Genomic DNA, 21,845 nt, shown 5'->3' with positions numbered 1-21,845 from the left:
AAGAGGCCCTACACATTTGCTTCTATTAAGGACTGTCTTAAGAGCATCATGGGAAGGACCCCAAGGCGGAAAAGGCTAGGATTTGTGTGGGGGGGGGGGGGGGAGGTCGAACATCCCTTTCACTGTGATATTAATAGTTACTTTTACACCAGTGTTTTTGTTTCTCCCTAAATTTTGCTGCCCCCAACCACCCCAGTTCTGGCCCTACACGAATATAATTTTGCCACCATCCTCCACTATGCAAGTCTGATTATGAGAGTGGCTTTTGTTTCTGCTGGCAAAGACTTCTGATTCTGATATTCATTTACACAAGGCGTAAGATCGAGCAACATGATTTTCAATTATATGCAAGGGTGTTGACGTTATATTACTTGACGGCCCATTGGCTCTTATTTTAACACTTGATGCTGAGTGTATGGATATGCTCATCCTTCGGGAAAGCCTCAATATTTCAATGAGATGTAAAGCAGGGTGTGTCACCTGGTCCTTAAATATTTCTGCTTTCCCCCCCCCCCCAATATTGCCAACAGAGATAAAACCTCCAGCTCTATGCCAATTGCTTAAAAAGAATGTAGTATGAGAATCTAAAAGTTGACCAACACAGAATGGACTTACACTCGTATTCAGCTGAGATCACGTGTAATGTGAATGAGTTGAGATAAAAGCCACAAGACCAGCAATGTCCTGCAACGAAGCGCCATGGCTTGCTTGTGGCAGTTGTTCTCTCGGAGGAACTTCTGCGAAGAAAAGATTTACTAGTTGGGGGTGTATTATGGTTTCTAGACATCTTCCTATGAGACAGTCAAACCCCAATCTAACGTCACCATTTATCTTACAGAATTCTAACCCTATGGCGTTGTATCTAATCCCTATGGAACCCTTGTAGTACATGGAAGATTTGCTTATTAAAAACTTCTGTTAAAGTAGGTCTGCCATTATATCGGGCGGGGGGGGGGGGACTATAATAGAATTTGACTGTATATATATATATAATTTGATATTATTGTTTGAAGGAGGTTTACAGAAATTTTGCCTGCCCTGACAGTGATTGACTGACCAAATGTGTGACCATATATATATACATGACTGAGTGATCATATCAGTTACCAAGGGAGTGACCGTACTGACGATCAAGTTAGAGACAGGATGAGTGATCAAGTTGGTGACTGTGACCACGTACTCAGTCACTCATATGGCCATTCACTTGATCATTCATATGGTCATTCAGTCAGCCAGATGGTCAGTCACTCACACGAACAGGGCAAATGTACAGAGGACAAAACGCAAAAAAAGCAAAAACTTCTGGATCCCGGGAAGGGACTTTGTTAACGTAACAGAACAAGGGGAAGATGGCCCTCTCTGGAGCTCCACCAGAAGTCCTGGCCCTAGGTGGGCAACTCAATTTCCTTTTTTTCCAAGCAAAACAAGCATGTGTTTTATTTATTTTTTCGGATGACCCAAGTTCTCTCTCATGGTTGTCTCGATCCCACTAACCTTGAATTATCGGGATTCTACTGCGATAGCCTCTACTTTCGGATCCTCTCTTGAGCCGAGAGCCTGATGGGTGATGGAAACAGTATGGGCATAGATGAACGAGTTTACTGCAGAGAATGAACCTCATTTAGTGGCAACAATGCACATGATTTTTTTAGACACGATTGGTTGTGTATACTTTACAGGTAGCTTAAATCTGTTTGCATTATATTTATGACTAGAGCTTAAGAAAAAAATAATATAATTCCAGGCGCCAACCAAATATTTTAAGAGCCTTATTTCTTTTGCTCCGAGATATTAATCCCACACACAGCAAGTTATCGACAACAATATAAATCTTTTGATTGTTATGACGACCTGGAATTTGTCAAGCCCTGATTTACAATACCATACCACAGCAAGACGACTGTTTTGTGTTGGTCTAGCTACAGCTTCTTGTTCATGATCTCCACATAACAATCGAAAACAGCTAAACTTGACATAAACTTCCAACACACAATTCTCTGAGCAGAACGTCAACATAAACTATAAAGATTAACAGCAAGTCATTTTCAATTCACGTCATGTATTCAGATTGTCGCATCTGACCATTTTCCACAAAAAAACATTGATTTACACTCATTTCTTGTCCGTATAATACACATTTTGCCATCTATATATTTTTTTTTCATGGTCTGAAATATATCAAAATCCAGAAGCGCATGTTATCGCTTTGGCTTGCTGTTCCGCTTCCATCGGCTCGTAATTATCAAACTCCATTGTAAAAGTGCATCTCCCGGATGATAAAGCCCTCAAAGTGGTCGAGTAACCCTTCAGTTCCGACAGCGGCGTCCTAGCGTGGATCACCTCAACATCGCCCAGAACTTCCATGTCTAAAATTTGGCTCCGTCTCTGTGATAAATCCCCAAGTATGGTTCCCGCATAGCCTTTCTCGATCGTTATGCACAGCCTCATGACAGGTTCTTGTAAAATGGTGCATACTTTGCCAAGCATCTCCCGTACGCACTGCGAGGAAGCTGCCGTGACCATGGGTAAGGTCGTACCTCTACCGATGTCCAACCAATGTAAATTTACCAGGACGTCTATGACTGGGAATCCGAGTATTGGTCCATTCTGTAGGGAACTCAAAACACCGCTGTTCACAGCTTTCAAGTAATCTGGACGAAGCTTACCCAGACCATTCTCATCCGTGACGATGACCTTCACTTCCTTGAACTTGTTCCCTCTGCCGCGGCACGGTAGCAGAGACAGGCTTATCTTAACAAAGTTCTTGTTGCCTCCGAGAGTTTTACTAAGCACGTACTCATGAACGATTTCTTTGACTACGGATTCCCTGTATGCTACCTGCAGAGGACCGAGATAGGGCTTGATACCGTACTCCTCGAATATCCGTTTTGTGATGACTTCAATATGAAGTTCTCCCATTCCGGATATAACAGTTTGTCCCATCTCTTCATCGTACTTCACGTGAAAAGTTGGGTCCTCTTTCTCGAGACACTGCAGGGCCAGTTCCAACTTGTTCTGCGCCGCCAACGACGGCGGCTCGATTGTACAGAAGAAAACGGGATCTGGGACCTGCAGGATAGTGTTGTATTGTCCAAGTTCTTCCGCGCTAGCATCCAACTTCTTCAGAGACGAGCCAGACACAAGAGTGTCGCCCGTCACGACATCCTTCAGGCCGGCAACGACTGCGATCCGTCCAGCGGGCAGGGACGACACGTCCTTGAGCTCATTCGCTAGAGGCAGCATTAGGTTTGTTATTCTCTCTGTTTTCTTGCGGTTGACATTGTAAAATTTCTGGCCACTCTCAATGCAACCAGAGTATGTCCGAAGGAACGTCAGAGGACCACGCATTTTATCATGTGTGATCTTGAACACCAGAGCACGAACAACATCACCTTTATCCGAGTGTGTCCTCATCAAGTCATTGGTTCTTTCATTGGGATTCGGTAGATACAGAACCACAGAATCTAGAAGCGGCTGGATGCCCATGTTCTTATACGAGCTCCCACAGAGGACTGGAACGGCAGCACGCTTCAGAGTGATTCGCCTGATTGCTTTGATCAGGTCCATGTGACTCAATGCGTCCTGCCCATCTAGTATGTACTTACTGCCGTACTCGTCATCTAGATCTGCAACAGTCTCGACGAGCTCTTCTCTTTGCTTTGTGACCAACGAAACAAATTCCCCATCGTCTTTTGAGTCTAGATCACGACTCGCATAGGTGCTGCCATCTTTGTTGGGACCAGTTTTGTCCCAAATGAGCTTCCTCATGTGTATTAGGTCGACGACACCACAGAAATCACGGCCCACACCAACAGGGACCTGCAACACGAGCGGCCTTACCTTCAGTTTCTGTTTCAAGGACTCGATGGACATCTTGTGATCAGCCCTAGGTTTGTCCATCTTGTTCAGGTAGGCGATGCAAGGGACGTCGTAGCGCTTGGCTTGGTTCCACACAGTCAGGGTCTGGACCTCGACCCCCGCCGAGGAGTCCAGAATTACCACCGCGCCGTCCAAGGCGCATAGCGCCCTCTCGACCTCGATGGTGAAGTCTACGTGTCCGGGAGTGTCGATGAGGTTGACCTCGTGCTTCTTCCAAGGGAAGGTGATGGCCGCGGAGGATATCGTTATGCCCCTCTCGCGCTCCTGGGGCATGTAGTCCATGACCGTGTCCCCCTCGTGGACCTCGCCCATGGCGCGTATGAAGCCCGAGTAATACAGCATCCTCTCGGTGGTCGTGGTCTTGCCGGCGTCGATGTGGGCCACGATACCGATGTTCCTGACATTCTCGGTGGAGAGGCGCCGATTTTGTTGCCCGACGCCGCGGGACTTGAATTTCTTGTAAAATATGGAAATCGCGCTCTTTCTAAACATGTTCCCGAAGTTATTTCGAGAACCACGAAGTCATTTTTCACACACACACAAGGCAATGAAAAGAATATTTCAATACTAAATGGCTACGATTACCTACTGAAACGTCCTTTCCCAGCGAAATTGAATTAGAGTTTAGTTTATACAAGAGGCAGCCGTCCCTGACCAACCTCGCGGCACAAGTCCACATGTAGATTAACGTCCTTTACCAAGTCCACGCAATACGACACAATACAATTCAGCGTCCTCTCCACCTGCTGTAGGCTTCGGGACGACGACCAAATCGCCTTGGCTTGTCTTGAATGATTAGTGTCCTCTATACCTACTGGGGAAATCGTCCTGGTTGCCTGTTTACAAACAAACCTGTAAACCAATGCAGACGACTTTGACTTTGCGACTCAAAAAAAGTGTTACATAATTATACAATCTTATCAGTACTTTAGACTTATTTTCTAGATAGACTTATTTTTAGATGTATACGAATAAACTGACCATATTTCTTCGAGAGAAATATATGGGGTGGAAATTCGGATTTTCAATACCGGAAATTGCGAGATATTTCCAATCACCGCCAAAAGTAATGCCAAAGGTGAGAAGAGTTCCTAGTTTTTTGCAAAAATCACCGAAAAAATGTCAATAAAGGGCTGTGAATCACTACTGCGAATATTTCAGAGGACTAAAACCAAATTCTACGCGAAAAAAAAACAAAAACGTTCAAGTATGACTAAACTTATTTGCCACGATTGGCCACTTTTCTGTTATCAACTTTGCTTAAGCCGGGTTTTCTTAGGAGCAGGTTTCCTGTGCCGCGAGCAACGTGATTCGCCCTGTGCGACACGCCATCCACTCACCAATAAGAAAAGCAGCATGACCGTTTTCCTATAGAACGCAATACGCCTGACGACAGCGCTTTACGTCGGCGTGATTGGCCGACTGCTTCTGGAGGAGTCAAATGCGTCGAGCGCCGCGGTTTTGCCGATATTCTTTTCACTCTTGTGTGCTTTATTTACCTTCCCTTCAAACCGGAGCATGCAGCACTGAGCTATAAGTAAAGCCGGGTTTTCCTAGGAATAAGTTTGTTGCGCAGCGTGAACCGAATTAGACTATTTCGCGCCGACAGAAACGTGTTACATAATCACGCTACGCGTTTGTGTTTTCCTAGCGAAGCGCATCAGATCAAGGCGGCTATATTATAGTATATGGCTTCGGCACCAGCTACTTTGTCGTCTGCACTCTCCGGTTTGAAGGGAAGTAAAATAAAACACAAGAATGAAGAGAATATCGGCAAAACCGCGGCGCACGACGCATTTGACTCCTCCAGAAGCAGTCGGCCAATCACGCCCGTCGTAAAGCGCTGTCGTCAGGCGTATTGCGCTCTGTAGGAAAACAGTCACGCTGCTTTTCTTACTGGTGAGTGGACGGCGTGTCGCGCTGGACGATTCACGCTGCGCGCGGCACAGGAAACCTGCTCCTAGGAAAACCCGGCTTAAACTTATAGTTCAGTGGCATGCAGACGTTAGAGTAGCTGATGCCAAAGCCATATACTTAGGCTGACCATATTTCCTCGAAAGAAATACGGGACATCGGGATTCCAAATACGGGAAAATACGGGACTTCGCCAATTATCGCCAAAAACGACGCCAAAACCGAACAAAGTTGCCAAATATTGTTGAAATTACGGGAAAAATCACAATGGCGGGAAATGATGCATTACTGCAAATTGCAGTGGATTAAAATGTATTATACGAAAAAAAAAAAAGCGTTTACCATGGCAAATGTGGGAGATTAATATCCCATATATAGTTGTTATATCATAACATAATTTGAGTTGAAAAATAATTTCGATCTTCGACTTCAATAAAGAATAAAAATTCAAGTAGGCTTCGTGTGGAATACGGGAAAAACCGGGACACTTTTGCCAAAAAGTCGGGACGGCCAAAAAAAGAGAAAATACCGGGACTGTCCCGGGAAATACGGGACGTATGGTCACCCTACATATACTTCATATAGACGCCCTGATCTATAAAACGCATAGCGTGATTATGTAACACGTTTCTGTCGGAGCGAAATAGTCTAATTCGGTTCACGCTGCGCAACAAACCTATTCCTAGGAAAACTCGACTTTACTTTTGGCATCAATTCTGGCGTGACTTGTGTTTTTCTCAAGCAAATATGGTCAGCTTAGCTCAATTATAGAGTATGTTCGGATGCTTTTTGAGAACGTGCGTTATCTATCTAGTTGGTCCGAGTAGATCCATTTTGATTTTGTATGTAAACAAACAAACAAACAAAAAAAGGAAAACTGATAAACAGTTTTTTTAAACGCGATCGCGTTAACGAGAAAATGAACGGCAGCGATGACAAGGATGTCGAAAAATTTCCGGAGAAGAAGAATAAGAGCGCGCCCCGCGATAACACCGTGCGAGTTGACAGTTTCGTGTGGGCTAAAATGAGAGGATTTCCATATTGGCCGGGAAAGGTAAATCTTCACTTTGTGGTGGTGGTGGGGGGAAGGGGATATCATTCCGATCTTTACTATCCACAGTTTAAAATTGAATTAAATCTGAACACGAGATAGATCGTTGTTTAAGCCAGATTCTCATTGATAGACTTAAGTAAGGTAACAGATCTGGGAGATAGATCTGACTAGCTGAAATTGATCCAAAGGGCTTGGCTTTAAGGTCTTAGATTTATGTGAAGCTCAGGTAGACCTTTAGATCTGGAAGTTGTAGTAAAGATCTATGGTTTTGGATCTATCTGTTGGGACTAGATGCTGTGTCGTCCTAACGCATGGGGCCCACTCGGGTGCTTCACAAAAACTACGTGGTTTGAGTTTTCGTGAGCAAATTTGCATGTTGAGGCCTCGGAAAAATCACTTGGCCTGGCCCCATGATGCTCTAAAAACGCCACTGATTAGCAGAGATAGAGATTTATAGAGAAAAAGACAAATGTTTTTAGTCTATATTACGACAGTAGTATATACCGAATTGATAGTATATTACCAATTTATAAATTGGTTAACGTCTTCAGCTCTCTGTACTACAAGACAGATTCATCTATAGACTGGGTCAGATACATCTTTAGACACATACTACAACAAAAATCTATTTATAGATTGGTTAGTGTCTTCAGATGAGAGATTCATTTATAGACCGGGTACAGAGGCGGATTTAACGGCGGGAACACCACCCAAACTTCTAAAGAGCCCCAAAAACCACAAACTTCACACTTTTTCTAATTCAAGCTGTCCAATGTTTTCTTTTGTGCCCAGGGCCTCGACCGACTTCAATCCGCCACTCACTTGGTAAAATAGATCTTTAGATTCAGACTACAAGATCTATTTGTAGATTGGTAGTATCTGCAGATGAGATAGATTCATCCACATACAGGATAAGAAACATGTTTAGACCCACACTACAAGATAGATCTATTTATAGATTATGCAGTGTCTACAAGCGAGACAGATTCATTCATAGACTGGGTAAGAAACATCTTTAGACCCACACTACGAGATAGATCTACATATAGATTGGGTAATGTCTTCTCAGATGAGATAGATTCATTTATAGACTAGGTAAGATACATCTTTAGACCCAGACTACGAGATATATAGATCTCTCTCTCTCTATATATATATATATATATTAAAGTTGGTCTTCAGATCTGTGTACTACAATATGGATTCACTGGTAGACTAGATAAGATAATAGATCTTTTAAGCAGACTAGATTTCTAGATCCAGAGCATTTTGGATAGATCTTTAGATATATACGGAAATTTTTTTCTATCTTATGAACTGGAATTTATCAGACTTATAACAGATCTATCAGGTACATACTAGCTGGATCTTTAAATCTAGATTACAAAATAGATTTATTGACAGACTATATGTAATACGGGGGGGGGGCAAAACCCTCCTGATGCCTTTAGTATCCAACCCCCCTCCCAACTCCTCCAATTGACCTATCTACTCGTCACATCTTTAATTATCAAACAAAATATTCCTCAGCCACTGCAAATGCCTGCAAAATAGTCGTTGAATTGCCAGCTTCCCACTCTGATTTCAATAAGTAATGCACTGCCATCTTAAATACAGCACAATACTCGATGCACCACAGTACATATGTGATACACCATGATAAGCAATACAGCACAATACTTAATGCACCACCATCGGCAATACAGCACAATAATTAGTGCACCACCATATTCAAAGCACTGTAGTAAGCAGGATACCCTGGGGGTATCCCTGCCACCCAGGGGCTTCAAGTACAGAGGAGGACATTCGTAATGACAAGATCTTGTTAAAATTTTCAATTTTAAACATATAAGCTTAAGTAATCATTTACAGTCAGATGGGGAGGAGCATGGTGATCTTAAGACAGCCATGATTGTTGGCATAATTCCCATTGTTAAAACTGCCAATGGGCAGGGAAATTGATGGCTTCTACGAATCTCTGGCAATGATTTCAGGTGAGAAAATGTTTTTTTAATGTAACAAAAATGTGCAGTAAATACCAGAAATTCGTGGAAGCATTGTTGAAAAAAACGGGACATTTCTTTAGAATAGTGGGACACAAAATGGCAATGAAAAATACAGCTACATTTCGTAAAATATGGGTAATTGGTCATCATCATCATCATCTTATTTTGCCCATAAGAAATTCTAAATGTTCAAAAGTACGCCTGCTGGTTTTTTATGAAAATTGCTGGATTTTCATAAGTAAGTTACTGGAGTTACCTTCTGGAGGTTGGCAGGTCTGTCCCCTCCCCTACCAAAAAAAAAAAAATTTAGAAAATGTTTGGTTAGTGTCTGGATTTTTTCTCGATTTGTCAAGCCCTGATCTAGACCATAAGATAGATCCATCAATTGACTAGATCAAGGGTTCTCGAAGTGTACGTAACTGCTCCTTGTGACATTTGCTGAGAGCTGGTGATGTATGGCTGTTCAGTGTTTTGCAGCAGTTTTTTTTTTTTTTCACCCTTCTGGTTTGTAATATTCTGGAGAGCGGCCGATAGATGATGACCAGGGAAAGGCAGGCACAGCTGACAAAGGTTCAGACAGGCATTGTCGCTGTTCTTTCTCTCAAGCCAATATTTCTTATTCATTTTTATGCCATTTCCTACTTTTTGCATTTTTTTTGCACATTAAAAATTTTTGATTTATAATGTTGGCAAATGTTTACTTCTCTGCAGGTTTTGAAAGAAGCATTTAAATCGGAAAAGGATGACGATGATGGGAAGAAGGCAAGAGTCTTCTGGGTATATTTTTATGGATCCCATGATCAGTGAGTCTTGTTTTGGCATCAATGTTATGCCCTCGCAAGTATGATAATGTATTCTGATGTAAGGGATGAGTAATACATGAAGGTATGTCCAATGAAGTACAAGACGCTATATGTTTACTACAATTTTATAATTTCTCGCTTTCAGCTCGTGGATAGAAGAGAAATACATCTGCCTGTATGAGGAGGGTAAAGAACTTTATGGCGAATTGGATCCTGGAAAAAACAAGAAAATCACGCCGAAAAGGAAAAAGGATTTTGAACTGGGCATAGAAGAAATAGAGTTATCACTGAAAAAAGCACCGTTTCAAGCTGATTTAGAATTGCTGAAGAAGAGACGCAAGATTCGGAAATCAGGTGGCAAAGTCGTTCTCGGAGTCTTAGGTTCTGGCTCTCTATACTTTGAGGTTTTAAGAAAATGTGCGGAGGCTCTGAGATGTCATGTACCTGACTGGGATGTTAGTAAAGTGATCACTTGCCTGGGAACGTCGTCTAAGGTAAGTCATGTCTGATATACATCTGCTTTCGTTTCCTGTTTCATTTTCATTAAGTCAGAGGGAATTCATCTTAGACCATGTATATGTAGAGGCAGATCTATGGTTTTTGGTTTTTTCGTACAAATTTCACCGCCCTTTACCCATTCCTCAAGTTTGCCACCCTCCCCCTAAATATGCTCCTGTCACCAAGTCACTCTTTTGTTCAATAATATGCTTTCATGCTCTCTAAATTAATCTTTTTGTTTCTCACTAATTATGTCACTCTTTTGGTCATTCATTGATGTGGCCATTTGCTCTCTACGTCACTCCTATACTTTCACATTCTCTATGTCACTTTTTTAATCACTCATATGCTTGCACACTCTCATGGTCACCTTTTTCCTTACACTCTCTTTAAGTCACTCCCATATTTACATTCTCTCTGTCACTCTTTTTTGTCACTCACTGACCTGGCATTTCATACCGTAAAACTCGTAGATTCACGAAATGCAAGTGTTGACAAGTGGCAACAATTGAAAAAACTCTGTCTCACAGACAGTGAATCACAACAATTGGATTAAGTAACAACCCACAACAGTATGCAACAACAGATTGCAACAATGGGACTTGCTGCAGCTATGCAACTAGATACACTTGTCCAGTTGTACAGTTTTGCTGGTGACGGAACCCAATTAAATCCGCGGATCTTCGGATCCCTCAGCGGAGGATAAATTGCTATTACGTGTGCGGCAGCCAGTAGGCTGGAAGGTTATCTACGTCTGTACTACTCATCACGGAAACGATGCTCCCGCAGACACAAACAAAATTTAATAAAATGTTGAAAATGTTTCGTAAAAAAATTGATTGATTCTTTTCTCGAAAAGTACGGAGACACCTCAAGTTATTGATTTATACTATTATTAATTATTATTATGAAAAGAATGCTACATCATCTTTCAAGATCTTCTTTCTTTTTTTATGAACATACTTGCGGAGGCTTTTGCTTTGAAGATTGTCGCTCCTTGAAATTGTAGTTTTCTTAGGCTGCAATTACTCTATAAAAGTTTAATAAAAGATCTTGATAAAACTTTTAAAAAAAATCACCAATAAGCCTAATGGTTGCATTCGCTCGAATGTAGACAATGCGCTCATCGGTTGCATTTTTCAAGTTTTATAAAAGAACATTTATTAAACTTTTGTGGTATAATCCAGGCTTTACTCAAATTTTAAGATGTCATCAAGCAGACTTCCGAGGATATGTCTGAGGCCAGCATTACACTGAAAAAAATTTATACAACTCCCCAACAGCAAAAATGTTATCTTATACTTATCTTATACTTAGATAAACATATTTATTAACGATGTTAATCTCTGTTACAAAAAACCATTTATATTTCTTTGAGAATTTAAAACCATTACGAAAAACAACAATTTTTGAGATTTCTCGGAAAAGAATACTCTCTTCGTAAAAAAAGTGTGTTTTCTATTCTTTGTTGGCATTGTGTGCTTATTAACTGAAATACAAACTCGGTTGTAACGATACTTCGTCGTTAACATCAACAATGAACCAGATTGTTTAGAATATACAAATTTCACGACTTTTCTTAAAAATGCTTAAAAGTTATGGTGTCTAACTGCAATCAGAAAAACATTGGTCGGGGTATTTTTGAGTTTTACCTAAAATAACCATCACCAGTAACGTTATACATACCTCTATTGCATGCTCAGCAAATATTTCGTAAAAACATGTTATAGAATTTCCTCTAATATAGATGCGCTCGCTTTGGCTGATGAAAGCATCCTTAGCCCGGGATTACACCATAATAGTTTTAGAAAAGTTATTTTATAAAACTTGAAAAATACAACCCATATTATGCAACCATTGGAGCGAATGTAATCAATGGGATTATTGGTTTAAAAAAAAAGCAACCAGCACCTCCTAGAGATAGAGGAGGTCTATCTCTAGGACAGCGGTTCTCAACCGGTGCTCTGCGGAGTCCTTGGGGCTCCTTGTGCACTCTCCAGGGGCTCCGCGGCCGCTCGAGAAAATTAAAAAAAAAAACCAGTACAATTTAAAAAACAGTTATAAATATTTTTAAATACTAAAAATAAATCAGTAACTTTAATGAATAATTAAAAAATGGGCCTATGGGGCTCCGCCATAGTAGTTTTTACTGAAAAGGGCTCCGCGAGTCAAAAAATGTTGAGAACTGCTGCTGTAGGAGGTACTGGGTTAGCACCCCCCCCCCCCTAAATAAGCCTCTGTATTCATATACAGGGTAGTAAGGAAAATTGCTATGCCACATTTTGCTGGCGAATCGTTGATCCTAGAGGCGTACTTCCAATCAGGAAAAATATCCAAATAACGTGAAGTACTCAGATATGCCATTCATGTTTCAAGGGGTTGGTATAGTTATTAAAATAAAAAATTTGAGCTTTTTTTATACAGTTTCCGTGTGCCCCAAAACCAAATTAGAAAGTTGTCCTGTCTCTCCTGATGCCAACAAAAAAATTCCAATGCTTATCTTCCAATAGCTATACGTTATGGAACAGCGATTTCTGTAGGCCTTGCAGAATAATTATATTTTATTTTGTGATAGAGGATTTCTAACTTGACCTACTTCAATCGATAATAATCGTCCAAATGAATGTGTAAGAAAAATGTCTCAAGATGCTTCCAGTTGTGCATCTTTTTTTTTTCTGTAATACTTCTCCATTATCTCGAATCCCACAGGCAATGAGTTCTGGCATAAAAAAAGATTTGTTGAGTTACGAAGAGGATGTGTCCGAAATTATCAAGAAATCTGATGTAATAGTATCCTGCTACTCAGACGTGGATTCCTTGAAGGCATTGAACAATGTAAGTAATGTCGAACTTAAGTAGCTCATTGGGTGTCTGCTGCTGCTGCTATTCGATGGACAAACTCAGGATCGAAAGTTTTAGTGGCAGCTCTAACCAATCTTGTCCAGCGCGAGCCAACACCAGGATGAAGGAACCAATTATATAACTTGTCTATTGTCAGCAAATGAGCGAGAGCGTTCTGGACGAGCAGGGTACCATAGAGTCAAACCTGCTCAAGCAGAGTCAGTCAAACTATAGTGGCATTTCCTGTTATTTAGTCAATAATAATCAGTTTTGATTCAGTCACTTTCATGTAACATCTCCCGATGATGACAACTGCTGGTATTGAAGAAACTTTGAATCAATACTCAAACTCACTGCAGTCCGTGAGCGCTGAGCAGAGGGGATTTAAAACTACTCTGAAAGATGAGAAAGTGGTCATTTCAACCGCAATAAGAAAAATTCAACATAAATTATTTTTCTTTAACAAAGCTTCTGAAAGCAGCAGCAGCTATTCAGTTTCTTCGACACATTTTTGCAGCGAACCTTCTCATACAGTAAATCCTCCAAACAACAGCCTTTAATGGGACAATGAAAATGTGGCCATTATTGGGAATGGCAGTTTCATTTCTGAAAAAACAACTAAAATTTGCGATCTATGTAGCATTTAAAATGATATTCTATTCTGCAATGGATTATGATAATTGTATTAGAATGCATAATTATATAGATACTGTAATATTATAATAATTGACTGATCGACAGGGTTGCAACTAGAGGGGATCAGGTGGGTCTAGTGCCCCGGGTGCCAGACAAGAGGGAGCTTGAATTTCACCCTAAATTTAAATTCAAACTTTTAAGCTATTTTAAAATTTAAACTCCTTTAACATTACAAGGAGGCACCAAAATGTGTGCTTGCCCCTTAACAAAGCATCTAGTTACGGCTCTGTTAATTGATCTACATCACTGTTTTGCATCCTACCTACATCTCATAACCTACAAGTTTAGGCTTGCAGTGCTGAGCGATAGAACACAACAGAGACGAATTGGCGAGAAAAACTGACATGGACCAAGACAGTGTACAAGCAACCCTTGAATAGTTATTTATTCCCACGCACAATCAACTAGACCCTACATGCTCAACCCATTATGTGCAAGCCAAATGCGACCCTCGGAGTCATTTGATTTGGTCTACAATCTCAAACCTAATTTTGTAAGAATGAACTAAAGCAACACATTCTCAGATCACATCACATTTGCAGATCGCTTAAGGCTGAAAACATAGTGAAACGAGGAGCAAAGCAACGAGCAGAGAAAAGATCGACGCAGTGAAATCAAACACATGAATTCCAATGCGACTGCGCATAGTGGCGCGTACCGCAGCAGAGCGGGAATTTCACAACAAGAGATAATACATAATACTAATAATACATAATGTATAGCAGCGCGTTGAATATATTTTGTTTTTGCCGCTGTGCTCGCTTGTGTGTAGCTTCAAGATGTCTATCGAAGGGCTTGTTTTCGTTGTTAAAAAGCGGTACTGAGATCAAAATTGTCACCAGAATCGTTGATGTTAAGTTTCCGACGTGATTCAAAATAGTGTGAACGATAAAATGGAAACAGCAAGTACCGAATAATTTTCATACACTTCCCGTCAAACCAAACTTTTTTCGTACGCACGTGCTTAACCAAACCGAAAATGATTTATATTTTGAGTTTTAAGCTAATTTATCGTGCACTGTGTGTGGGAAAATGTATTTGAGTAGTCTGAATTGAAAATCATGTATGTTTCTGTGGAAAAATTGGCAAGTTTTATTTGTTTATTTTCTGTGTACCGTCAAAATATTTCCATACTGGCTGGAAAAGCATACTGAATGTTTTATGCTGGATTTTTGTGTGTCAATAATTACGTTTCTTGTGTAAAAAAAATTAAACAAACAAATATTTATACAAATAAAGCTATTCGAGCGGGGGGGGGGGGGGGATTTTCCATTTCTACCCTGCCACCTATGCTAATAATACAAATTTAAACGGTGGAGGGGGGGGGAAGCTTTGATAAAGTTGAAATTTTTTACTCATAAAAATTTAGTAGAAAATATTGATTTTTCGAGAAGTGGTCGCACTCAAGTGCCGCGGGAAAAGATGTTAGGATGGAAGCGACCAAAATATGAGGAATATTTCCGTAGTATAGTGATATTCACACACTATTCTTTCTAAACTGTTGTCTGAGCAATGGTTTTTACAATTATGAAATTTTTAAGCATTAAAAATATCACGCCGATTGCAGGTTTCTATTCGATACTCTCTGCTATAGTAAACGCCCCCACTATGTGTGCTGTGTTCCTTGCTCACAGCTATATTCTCATGTCACTTCTCTTCTCTCTCATTCATCGCTTTGCTCACCGCTCCCACTATGTTCTTAGCCTAAGTGACCTACGACACATTTATGGTTCATTTAAGTGACTTGTGATGCATTTAACTAGAGGGGCCCCCTTTTCCCTGCTTTCAATGTACCCATCCAGCATTTGTACACAGGAAAAGAAAGCATACACAATCCCCCACCACCACCATAGAGTCTTAATTGAAGTTGCCCCGAAATGACTTAAGGTCAACCAAGAGTGCCACAAAGTATCAGAAATTTCCAAGTGTGTCATATGAACGTATTAAGTTTTGGAATTCCTGCACCAGAGATGCGTCTGAATTTTTATAAATTTTGAATTGCTCAGACTCGTTACAATAAACGACTGTGTTCTTAATGCATTTATTTCATTATTTCATTATTATAATTAAATATATTTTTTTCATGTACATATAGTTTCAAACATTGTCAAAGAAAATGGTGGCATTTAAAACGTACATAGAGATGACCCCCGTCGATACAAAGACAGAAGATGAAAACTCAAAGGTGAGATTGGTTTCGTTATTTCCTATCAATGATTGTATCTCATTCAATTGATTCAAATCCCTCTATTCTTTGATCAAGGTCATAACAGGACTTCACGGAACGTACATCGGAGCACCAGTAGTATGTCCCGGAACATTTACAAAAGAGAAGAAAATTGCTGTAATGATCTGTGGGAAGCACGCGGATGCACAGATAACAAACATATCCAGATTCATCAAAGTTTTTGCATCACCCGTAACAACGTGTAAGTTAGAGTCATTGTCGTTATGCTCTTTCTCAGGTGGGTCGAATCTTGGGCTGATATTAGATTGAATAGTTCTTTACATGCTTTGTATCTCTTTGTAACGTAGTTGGTGGAAGCAAGTCTCGGAATGTCGCAACCAAAACGAGCCTGATATTTCACATGATGATGGGCAATGCCCTTGCCTGCTTAACCGAGTCCTTGTCGCTGGCTGCTAAAGTTGCTTTAGATCAGTCATTGATGATGGATATCTTTCAGATGATAGTAGATTGTCCGCTCATCAGTAACAAAGGATGTGGTAATTGCATATTTCTATACAGTTTCTGAATTACTTCACCTACATTTTCATTTTGGACACACAACAAATTAGTCTGTGCTAATCATCTGCTTGGTGAGAGTGCTTACAGTACACAAAGTTACAATACACGGCGAATAAAACTATTTTCCAAAGAAATGAGTTTTCATTTATTTCACGTCAAATGTTTCCAATTCGTTCCAGTCTCAGGAACTGCTCAAGATCACCAATTTAGACCAAATAAAATTTGTGCTAAAAATAGAACACTGTCACCCTTATGAAGTCAGTGTTGCGTGCATAACCCCCACAATGATTGTCATGATGAATCATTTGGGTGCAGTACCTAGGCCACTTGTGGTCTGCAGAGCTTACTAATAACATGTATAGCTTCGCTTACAGGCTTTATTTAAATTTTAAATGTGGTTCCGTGCTATGTCAAAGGCACTGACCTATGCTTGGTGATCCATATATTGGTAGGGGCTGACAGAGCTCCACCCCAGGGGTCCCTATGATTAGTCTTATTGTTTTGTACTATGGAGGGAACGTAAAAAATCTTTGTCTGAGAGGAGACTGCCAAAGATCCCAGCTCTGAGACATATGACCTAGGGCAGGATTTCTTAATCAAGAATCCACAGATCCATTGGAAGACTGGAAGGAGCGTGGGTTGGAAAACAATCAACTCATTATTTTTATAGTACATACATTATACATGTGCATAATCTGAATATTCTGGAAAAAGGAAGCCATGACCTTCATTTTCTTGGTAAAAAATGATCTGTTGCTCTTATTTTCTTGGTACAAGGGGTGGGGGGGGGGGGGTCTGTGGAATGCAAAAGGTTAAGAAACCCTGAGCTAGACTATGAACACACTTATCTCCTACGGACTGCAAGGAATATCGATTAAGTTCAAGCCGCTGTGGTGGTCGAGTGGTTATAGTGCCGGACTCGTGATGCGAGGATCCGGGTTCGAACCCCACAGTGGTGGTCGGCTGAAGTTGGTTTTCTGTGGTTCCCAACTTCAAGGCGCAAATGCGAGCCGATCTCCCCGTTAAAAAAGTCTCGCCACAGAGAGCAACAGTCCTACAACGGTAAATCATTCAACCATAACACTTCACTCATAGTTAGAAAATTTGGGGGCAGATGACAGCACTACACATAACAAGCATTACACCGAAACAAACTTTACGTCAGGTTGCACTACACGTACACGCACATTCCCGCATGTACCGATTCGTTGGGGGGTTCCGCGGGGGGGGGGGGGTGGTTGCATGTGGGGTGTAGCAGTAGTAGGTAGGGACTCCAAAAAATGGGTTGGGGATCCATGATGTTCTTAAGTCAACCACCTCGTTGGGCAATTTGCCTGTTGTGGCGTTGTATTTGTATTTAAATACCAACAAGCATTTCAAACTATTGAATTACCCAAAAATGCTCTATGCTTATGCATTTGGCAACTTGTGAGGTATTGATTGGCACCCTATTTGAGGATTAGGATAATTTCCATTTTATCATAAGTCATTGCTTGTTCCATTGGGGGTGCCCTCTTCCTCTGATGATGGGCATAGATTATCCTCGTTACTCAAAAAAAGTCAAATATTTGATCTATGTCATCTTAGCCGCCAAATTTTTACAGTTATATCTATACACCAGAAGTGGTACTTTGTCCATTTTTGTCAATATTGTGATAATGCTATTAATTTTCAGTACATTTGTTATACTACACATAGGTATAGAACGCTAAAGGCAACTGCACACTACTCCGACGTGACACGACATATCACTTTAGTAACATGCTCAATTCCTACGAATCAGAATTCACCACGTCACAATAGTGTATAAGCACCTTAAGTCCTATTTAAATAAATAACAGAGATATTTACTTTATAAAACAAGTGTCTCCCACAGAAAGACGCACACTAAAATCTTCAAACATCTCTCCTGTAAAAGTTCCCTTTTGTGACATGGTTCCCCCTTTACCTCTGCCATACAAATATATGTTATAGTACACAAATGCACCTAACTTTAATTTCCGAACTTTGTAAGTTTTTGAGATAATTTAGTGCTTCTTGCATAAGTTGTGTGTGTGCTCTCTTCACTTTAATTATACTTTACCACATATACCTATAACAGTTGTGCAAATAGGGTGATCATTTATGCACAGCTTCCCCATGGCTGTAACAGTGTAATGAGTAGCGTGATCATTCACACACAGCTATACCATGACCATAATAGTTGTGCAAATAGGGTGATGTGATCATTTATGCACAGCTTCCCCATGGCAGTAACTGTGTAGTGAATAGGGTGATCACACATTTATGCACATCATCCTATGGCTGAAAAAGTTGTGTGGATGGGGTGATCATTTACACAGCTTCCTAGTGGCTGAAACAGCCGTGCCAATTATCAGATGTCACGAAGTGCATATCAATATTCTTGGCTTGATACAACACCCTTGAGAGCCATGCCACACATACCTAAGAATCTGCAGTCGCATTCAAAACTCCACTGTATTCCACTAAGCTACACCAATCACATGCTATATAGCTATATGGATTACCAATAAGCAATACAATCAGTTGACTTACTAAATGGCTAGTGGGCCACAGTCGAGGTCTCAACAAGCTATTAAAGATCCCTTTCCTCACTGAAAGTTTTTCTAATATCATTGTTAGCTTTACTTAATGTAAATCTTATCACTGGGAGCAACATATACACATTGCAATGGCAACTTTTATGACAGATGCAAAATATTACTTCAACAGCTTTTTATACATACCATTGATGCAATGAAAATGTATGGCGTTCATGATTTCAAATAAAAAAAAAATTCTGATCAGAATATTTTTGTTTCTTTCCCTCTTTAGGGTTATTGACTTCGTATGACGATTTGGTCGCCATAGAAAAGTGCATGAAGTATGCATTATGCATGGGATCTGAATTACTAGAGAGTTTACCCGTCTCATATGCTTCCCATATCGTGAGTCACACGAGTTGCTACTACTTCACTGTCTGCTGTTTGAAAAAAATCTGTCTCATGAAAATGGAAACTTTATTTATGGCTGATAATAAACTATAGGTGTCTCTTTCTTTTCTTGCAGACGCTGATGCAAACCAGGAAAAGAAAAGCAGGTGGGAAAGAGACCGTTCCTGAAAGAAACAAAAGGTACAAACAAAGTCTTGACAAACCATTCGTCAAACTACAAGATAAGAATCTTGTAGAAGAAAATTCAATTTCCATCAAGGCAAGTCAGTGTAGTGAGTCTGACGGAAATAGACCCAACTGGAAAGAGATCGTCCCAGAAAGAAGTATAACATACAAATACGGTACTGAGAAACCCCCCATGGATTTACGAGACGATATGCCTGTCCAAGAAAGTTCAATTTCCATCAATGGGAGTCAGTGCAATGTGTCTGATGGAAAGGGACCAGACAAGCAAGAGATATTTCCCAAAACAAATGAACAGAGTCTTGAAAAATCCCTCATGGATCCTCAGGATGGGAAGTCTATCCAAGAAAATTCAGTTTTCGTCAACGTGAGTGAGAGCAATGAGTTTGAGAGAAAGAAACAAGACATGGAAGAGACCATTTCCAAAAGAAACACAAAGGACGAACATGGTCATGAAAAACCCCCAGATGAACTACAAGGTGATAAGTCTGTCCAAATAAGTTCAGTTTCTGTCAGCATGAGTCAGTCTTACAGAAAGAGATCAGACAAAGAGACATTTCCTGGAAGAAACAAACAGGATCTTGAAAAACCCCTCACACCGGACATGACGTCTGTTCAAGAAAGTTCAGTTTCTGTCAATGTGAGCCAGCACAGTGAGTCTGACAGGAATACATCAGTCAGGCAAGAAACTGTTCCCAAAAGAAACATGAGGCACAGACGTGGTCCTGAAAAACCTCTTGTTGATCTACAAGACATGACGTCTGACCAAGGAAGTTCAGTTTCTGTCAATGCGAACCAGTGCAATGAGTCTGACGGGAAGAAAGTCAGGCAAGAAACTGTTCCCAAAAGGAACAGAAGGCAGAAACGTGGTCCTGAAAAACCCCTCGTTGATCTACATGACGAGAAGCCTGTCAGTTCAGTTTCCATCATTGCAAGCCAGAGCAGCGAGTCTGATGAATCAGATTCAGAACTCGTTTTCATTTCAAGATATCCTACTGATACAGTGAAAGGAACAAAAAGGGCCAAATCCAGGAAATGAGTCCCGTCAATCAAATATGAGCAGCTCTAATTGGTACAAATTTATCCATCATTACATTCTTCAAAGTCAAAACATTTATTATTCATCGTGTTTCGGCATGTAATTCACGGCAGACAAAAGCGACTGTTTCGTTATCGGCCAAAATAGTCTTGGGTGTGACTATGGATCATTCTTTTGTAGATTTTTAGAATTTTGCCAGATCCTGCCAAAAATTAATGATGTGTGTGTGTTTTGCATGTACCGTCATCTATTTATAAAACTCGCATCACCGATATACCATGATTTAATGTTGTTCCATGAATGTGCTCGCTGTGGCAAATTTCTCAGGTGAAGCGAGCTTCTATTCATGTTGCCAAGGTTGGTAAATAATCCTCAGATCCATCACATTGTACCTTGGTAACTATAGTCTCAAGACAGATATACAAACGCTGTACAGTATTTGTTTATCATCAATCTTACAAAAGGCTGATTAAAATGGAACTTACCAGAGCTGATTCTGAAAAATGTTAACCGTGGCACTCAGTCGAAGGCTGGTACCCTAATCTTGGTGACTGCCATCTGTATGGCGGGAAACTTTGTGCTGTGATACACAAATGATTGATTCAAAGTATGAACTTCAGGCTCCCGCAACCAGGATCTGATAAATAGACTGAGGATTGCCAGGCTGTTTGTTAGTGGTAATCATGCGTATTTCTCTCGTAACTCTTTTACCTGTCATATCAACATTCCTTCATAAATGTAGAGGGCAGGCTGTGTCTCTCGTGTTATTTAGGACTTTCTTATATTCAATATAAACATGGCTGGGCTGCCAATAGATAAAGTCTTTCCCTATATAATAACAAAGCCTGCCCTATTCGAAATCAGTAATCATCTCGGGACCTATCACATCCTTCAGCAAGTTGGACTCCTTCTCCTTGGGAGGAAGACCCCCTATAGACCCCTTCCCTCTCTCCTGTCCATTTCTGAGAATGGGCACATCTTAAACACTTGCGATGTCACAAAGTCTAATTGGAAAACAAAATTATTTTTAGGATGAGGCAACATATATATAAATGCAGTGTAGTGTTGGCAGGTTTTTGTCACGTGGCAGTTTTTAACAGTTTAAACTGTCTCGTCAAAAACCTCAAATATTGCTTTTAAATATAGAAATTGCTGTTGAAAATACATATATTGATTGCATGTAATGTTTGAAGTCTGTGTTATACGAAGAATAAATACTTAATTGTGATTGT

General features: G+C 40.4%; 2 protein-coding genes across 3 annotated transcripts; one reads left to right on the top strand and one right to left on the bottom strand.

Moving 5' to 3' along the window:
• Nucleotides 1-1,633: 1,633 nt before the first annotated feature.
• On the bottom strand, nt 1,634-4,743 carry mRRF2 (mitochondrial ribosome recycling factor 2). The gene has a single exon (XM_089248646.1). The coding sequence runs from the start codon at nt 4,369-4,371 to the stop codon at nt 2,179-2,181; it is 2,193 nt and encodes a 730-aa protein (XP_089104772.1). The 5' UTR covers nt 4,372-4,743; the 3' UTR covers nt 1,634-2,178.
• Nucleotides 4,744-6,627: 1,884 nt separating this feature from the next.
• On the top strand, nt 6,628-21,845 carry LOC149071032 (uncharacterized). 2 transcript variants are annotated; one of them, XM_089248568.1, is made up of 9 exons: nt 6,629-6,847; nt 9,565-9,656; nt 9,802-10,150; nt 12,864-12,989; nt 15,787-15,876; nt 15,955-16,120; nt 16,227-16,415; nt 19,273-19,385; nt 19,507-21,845. In XM_089248568.1, the coding sequence occupies exons 1-9, from the start codon at nt 6,713-6,715 to the stop codon at nt 20,611-20,613; spliced, it is 2,367 nt and encodes a 788-aa protein (XP_089104694.1). In that variant the 5' UTR covers nt 6,629-6,712; the 3' UTR covers nt 20,614-21,845. The 2 variants fall into 2 exon arrangements, with proteins under 2 accessions (XP_089104695.1, XP_089104694.1); XM_089248569.1 differs by lacking the exon at nt 12,864-12,989 and having other exon boundaries at nt 6,628-6,847.

This window comes from Pholcus phalangioides, unplaced genomic scaffold (assembly GCF_987345545.1).
Source record: "Pholcus phalangioides strain wild (caught in Gottingen) unplaced genomic scaffold, Ppha-v1.0 ptg000020l_1, whole genome shotgun sequence".
Classification (NCBI taxonomy): Eukaryota; Metazoa; Arthropoda; class Arachnida; order Araneae; family Pholcidae; genus Pholcus; species Pholcus phalangioides.
Note: the sequence above shows the minus strand (reverse complement) of the source record. Positions and strands in the feature narration are given on the sequence as shown.

Excerpts from the sequence above, each read along its gene's own strand:
- LOC149071032 (XM_089248568.1), top strand. The coding sequence starts at position 6,713 with ATGAACGGCAGCGATGACAAGGATGTCGAAAAATTTCCGGAGAAGAAG. Across the intron at positions 12,990-15,786 it reads CCTTGAAGGCATTGAACAAT|TTTCAAACATTGTCAAAGAA; the intron begins GTAAGTAATGTC and ends ATGTACATATAG. Across the intron at positions 16,416-19,272 it reads CATCAGTAACAAAGGATGTG|GGTTATTGACTTCGTATGAC; the intron begins GTAATTGCATAT and ends TTCCCTCTTTAG.
- mRRF2 (XM_089248646.1), bottom strand. The coding sequence starts at position 4,371 with ATGTTTAGAAAGAGCGCGATTTCCATATTTTACAAGAAATTCAAGTCC.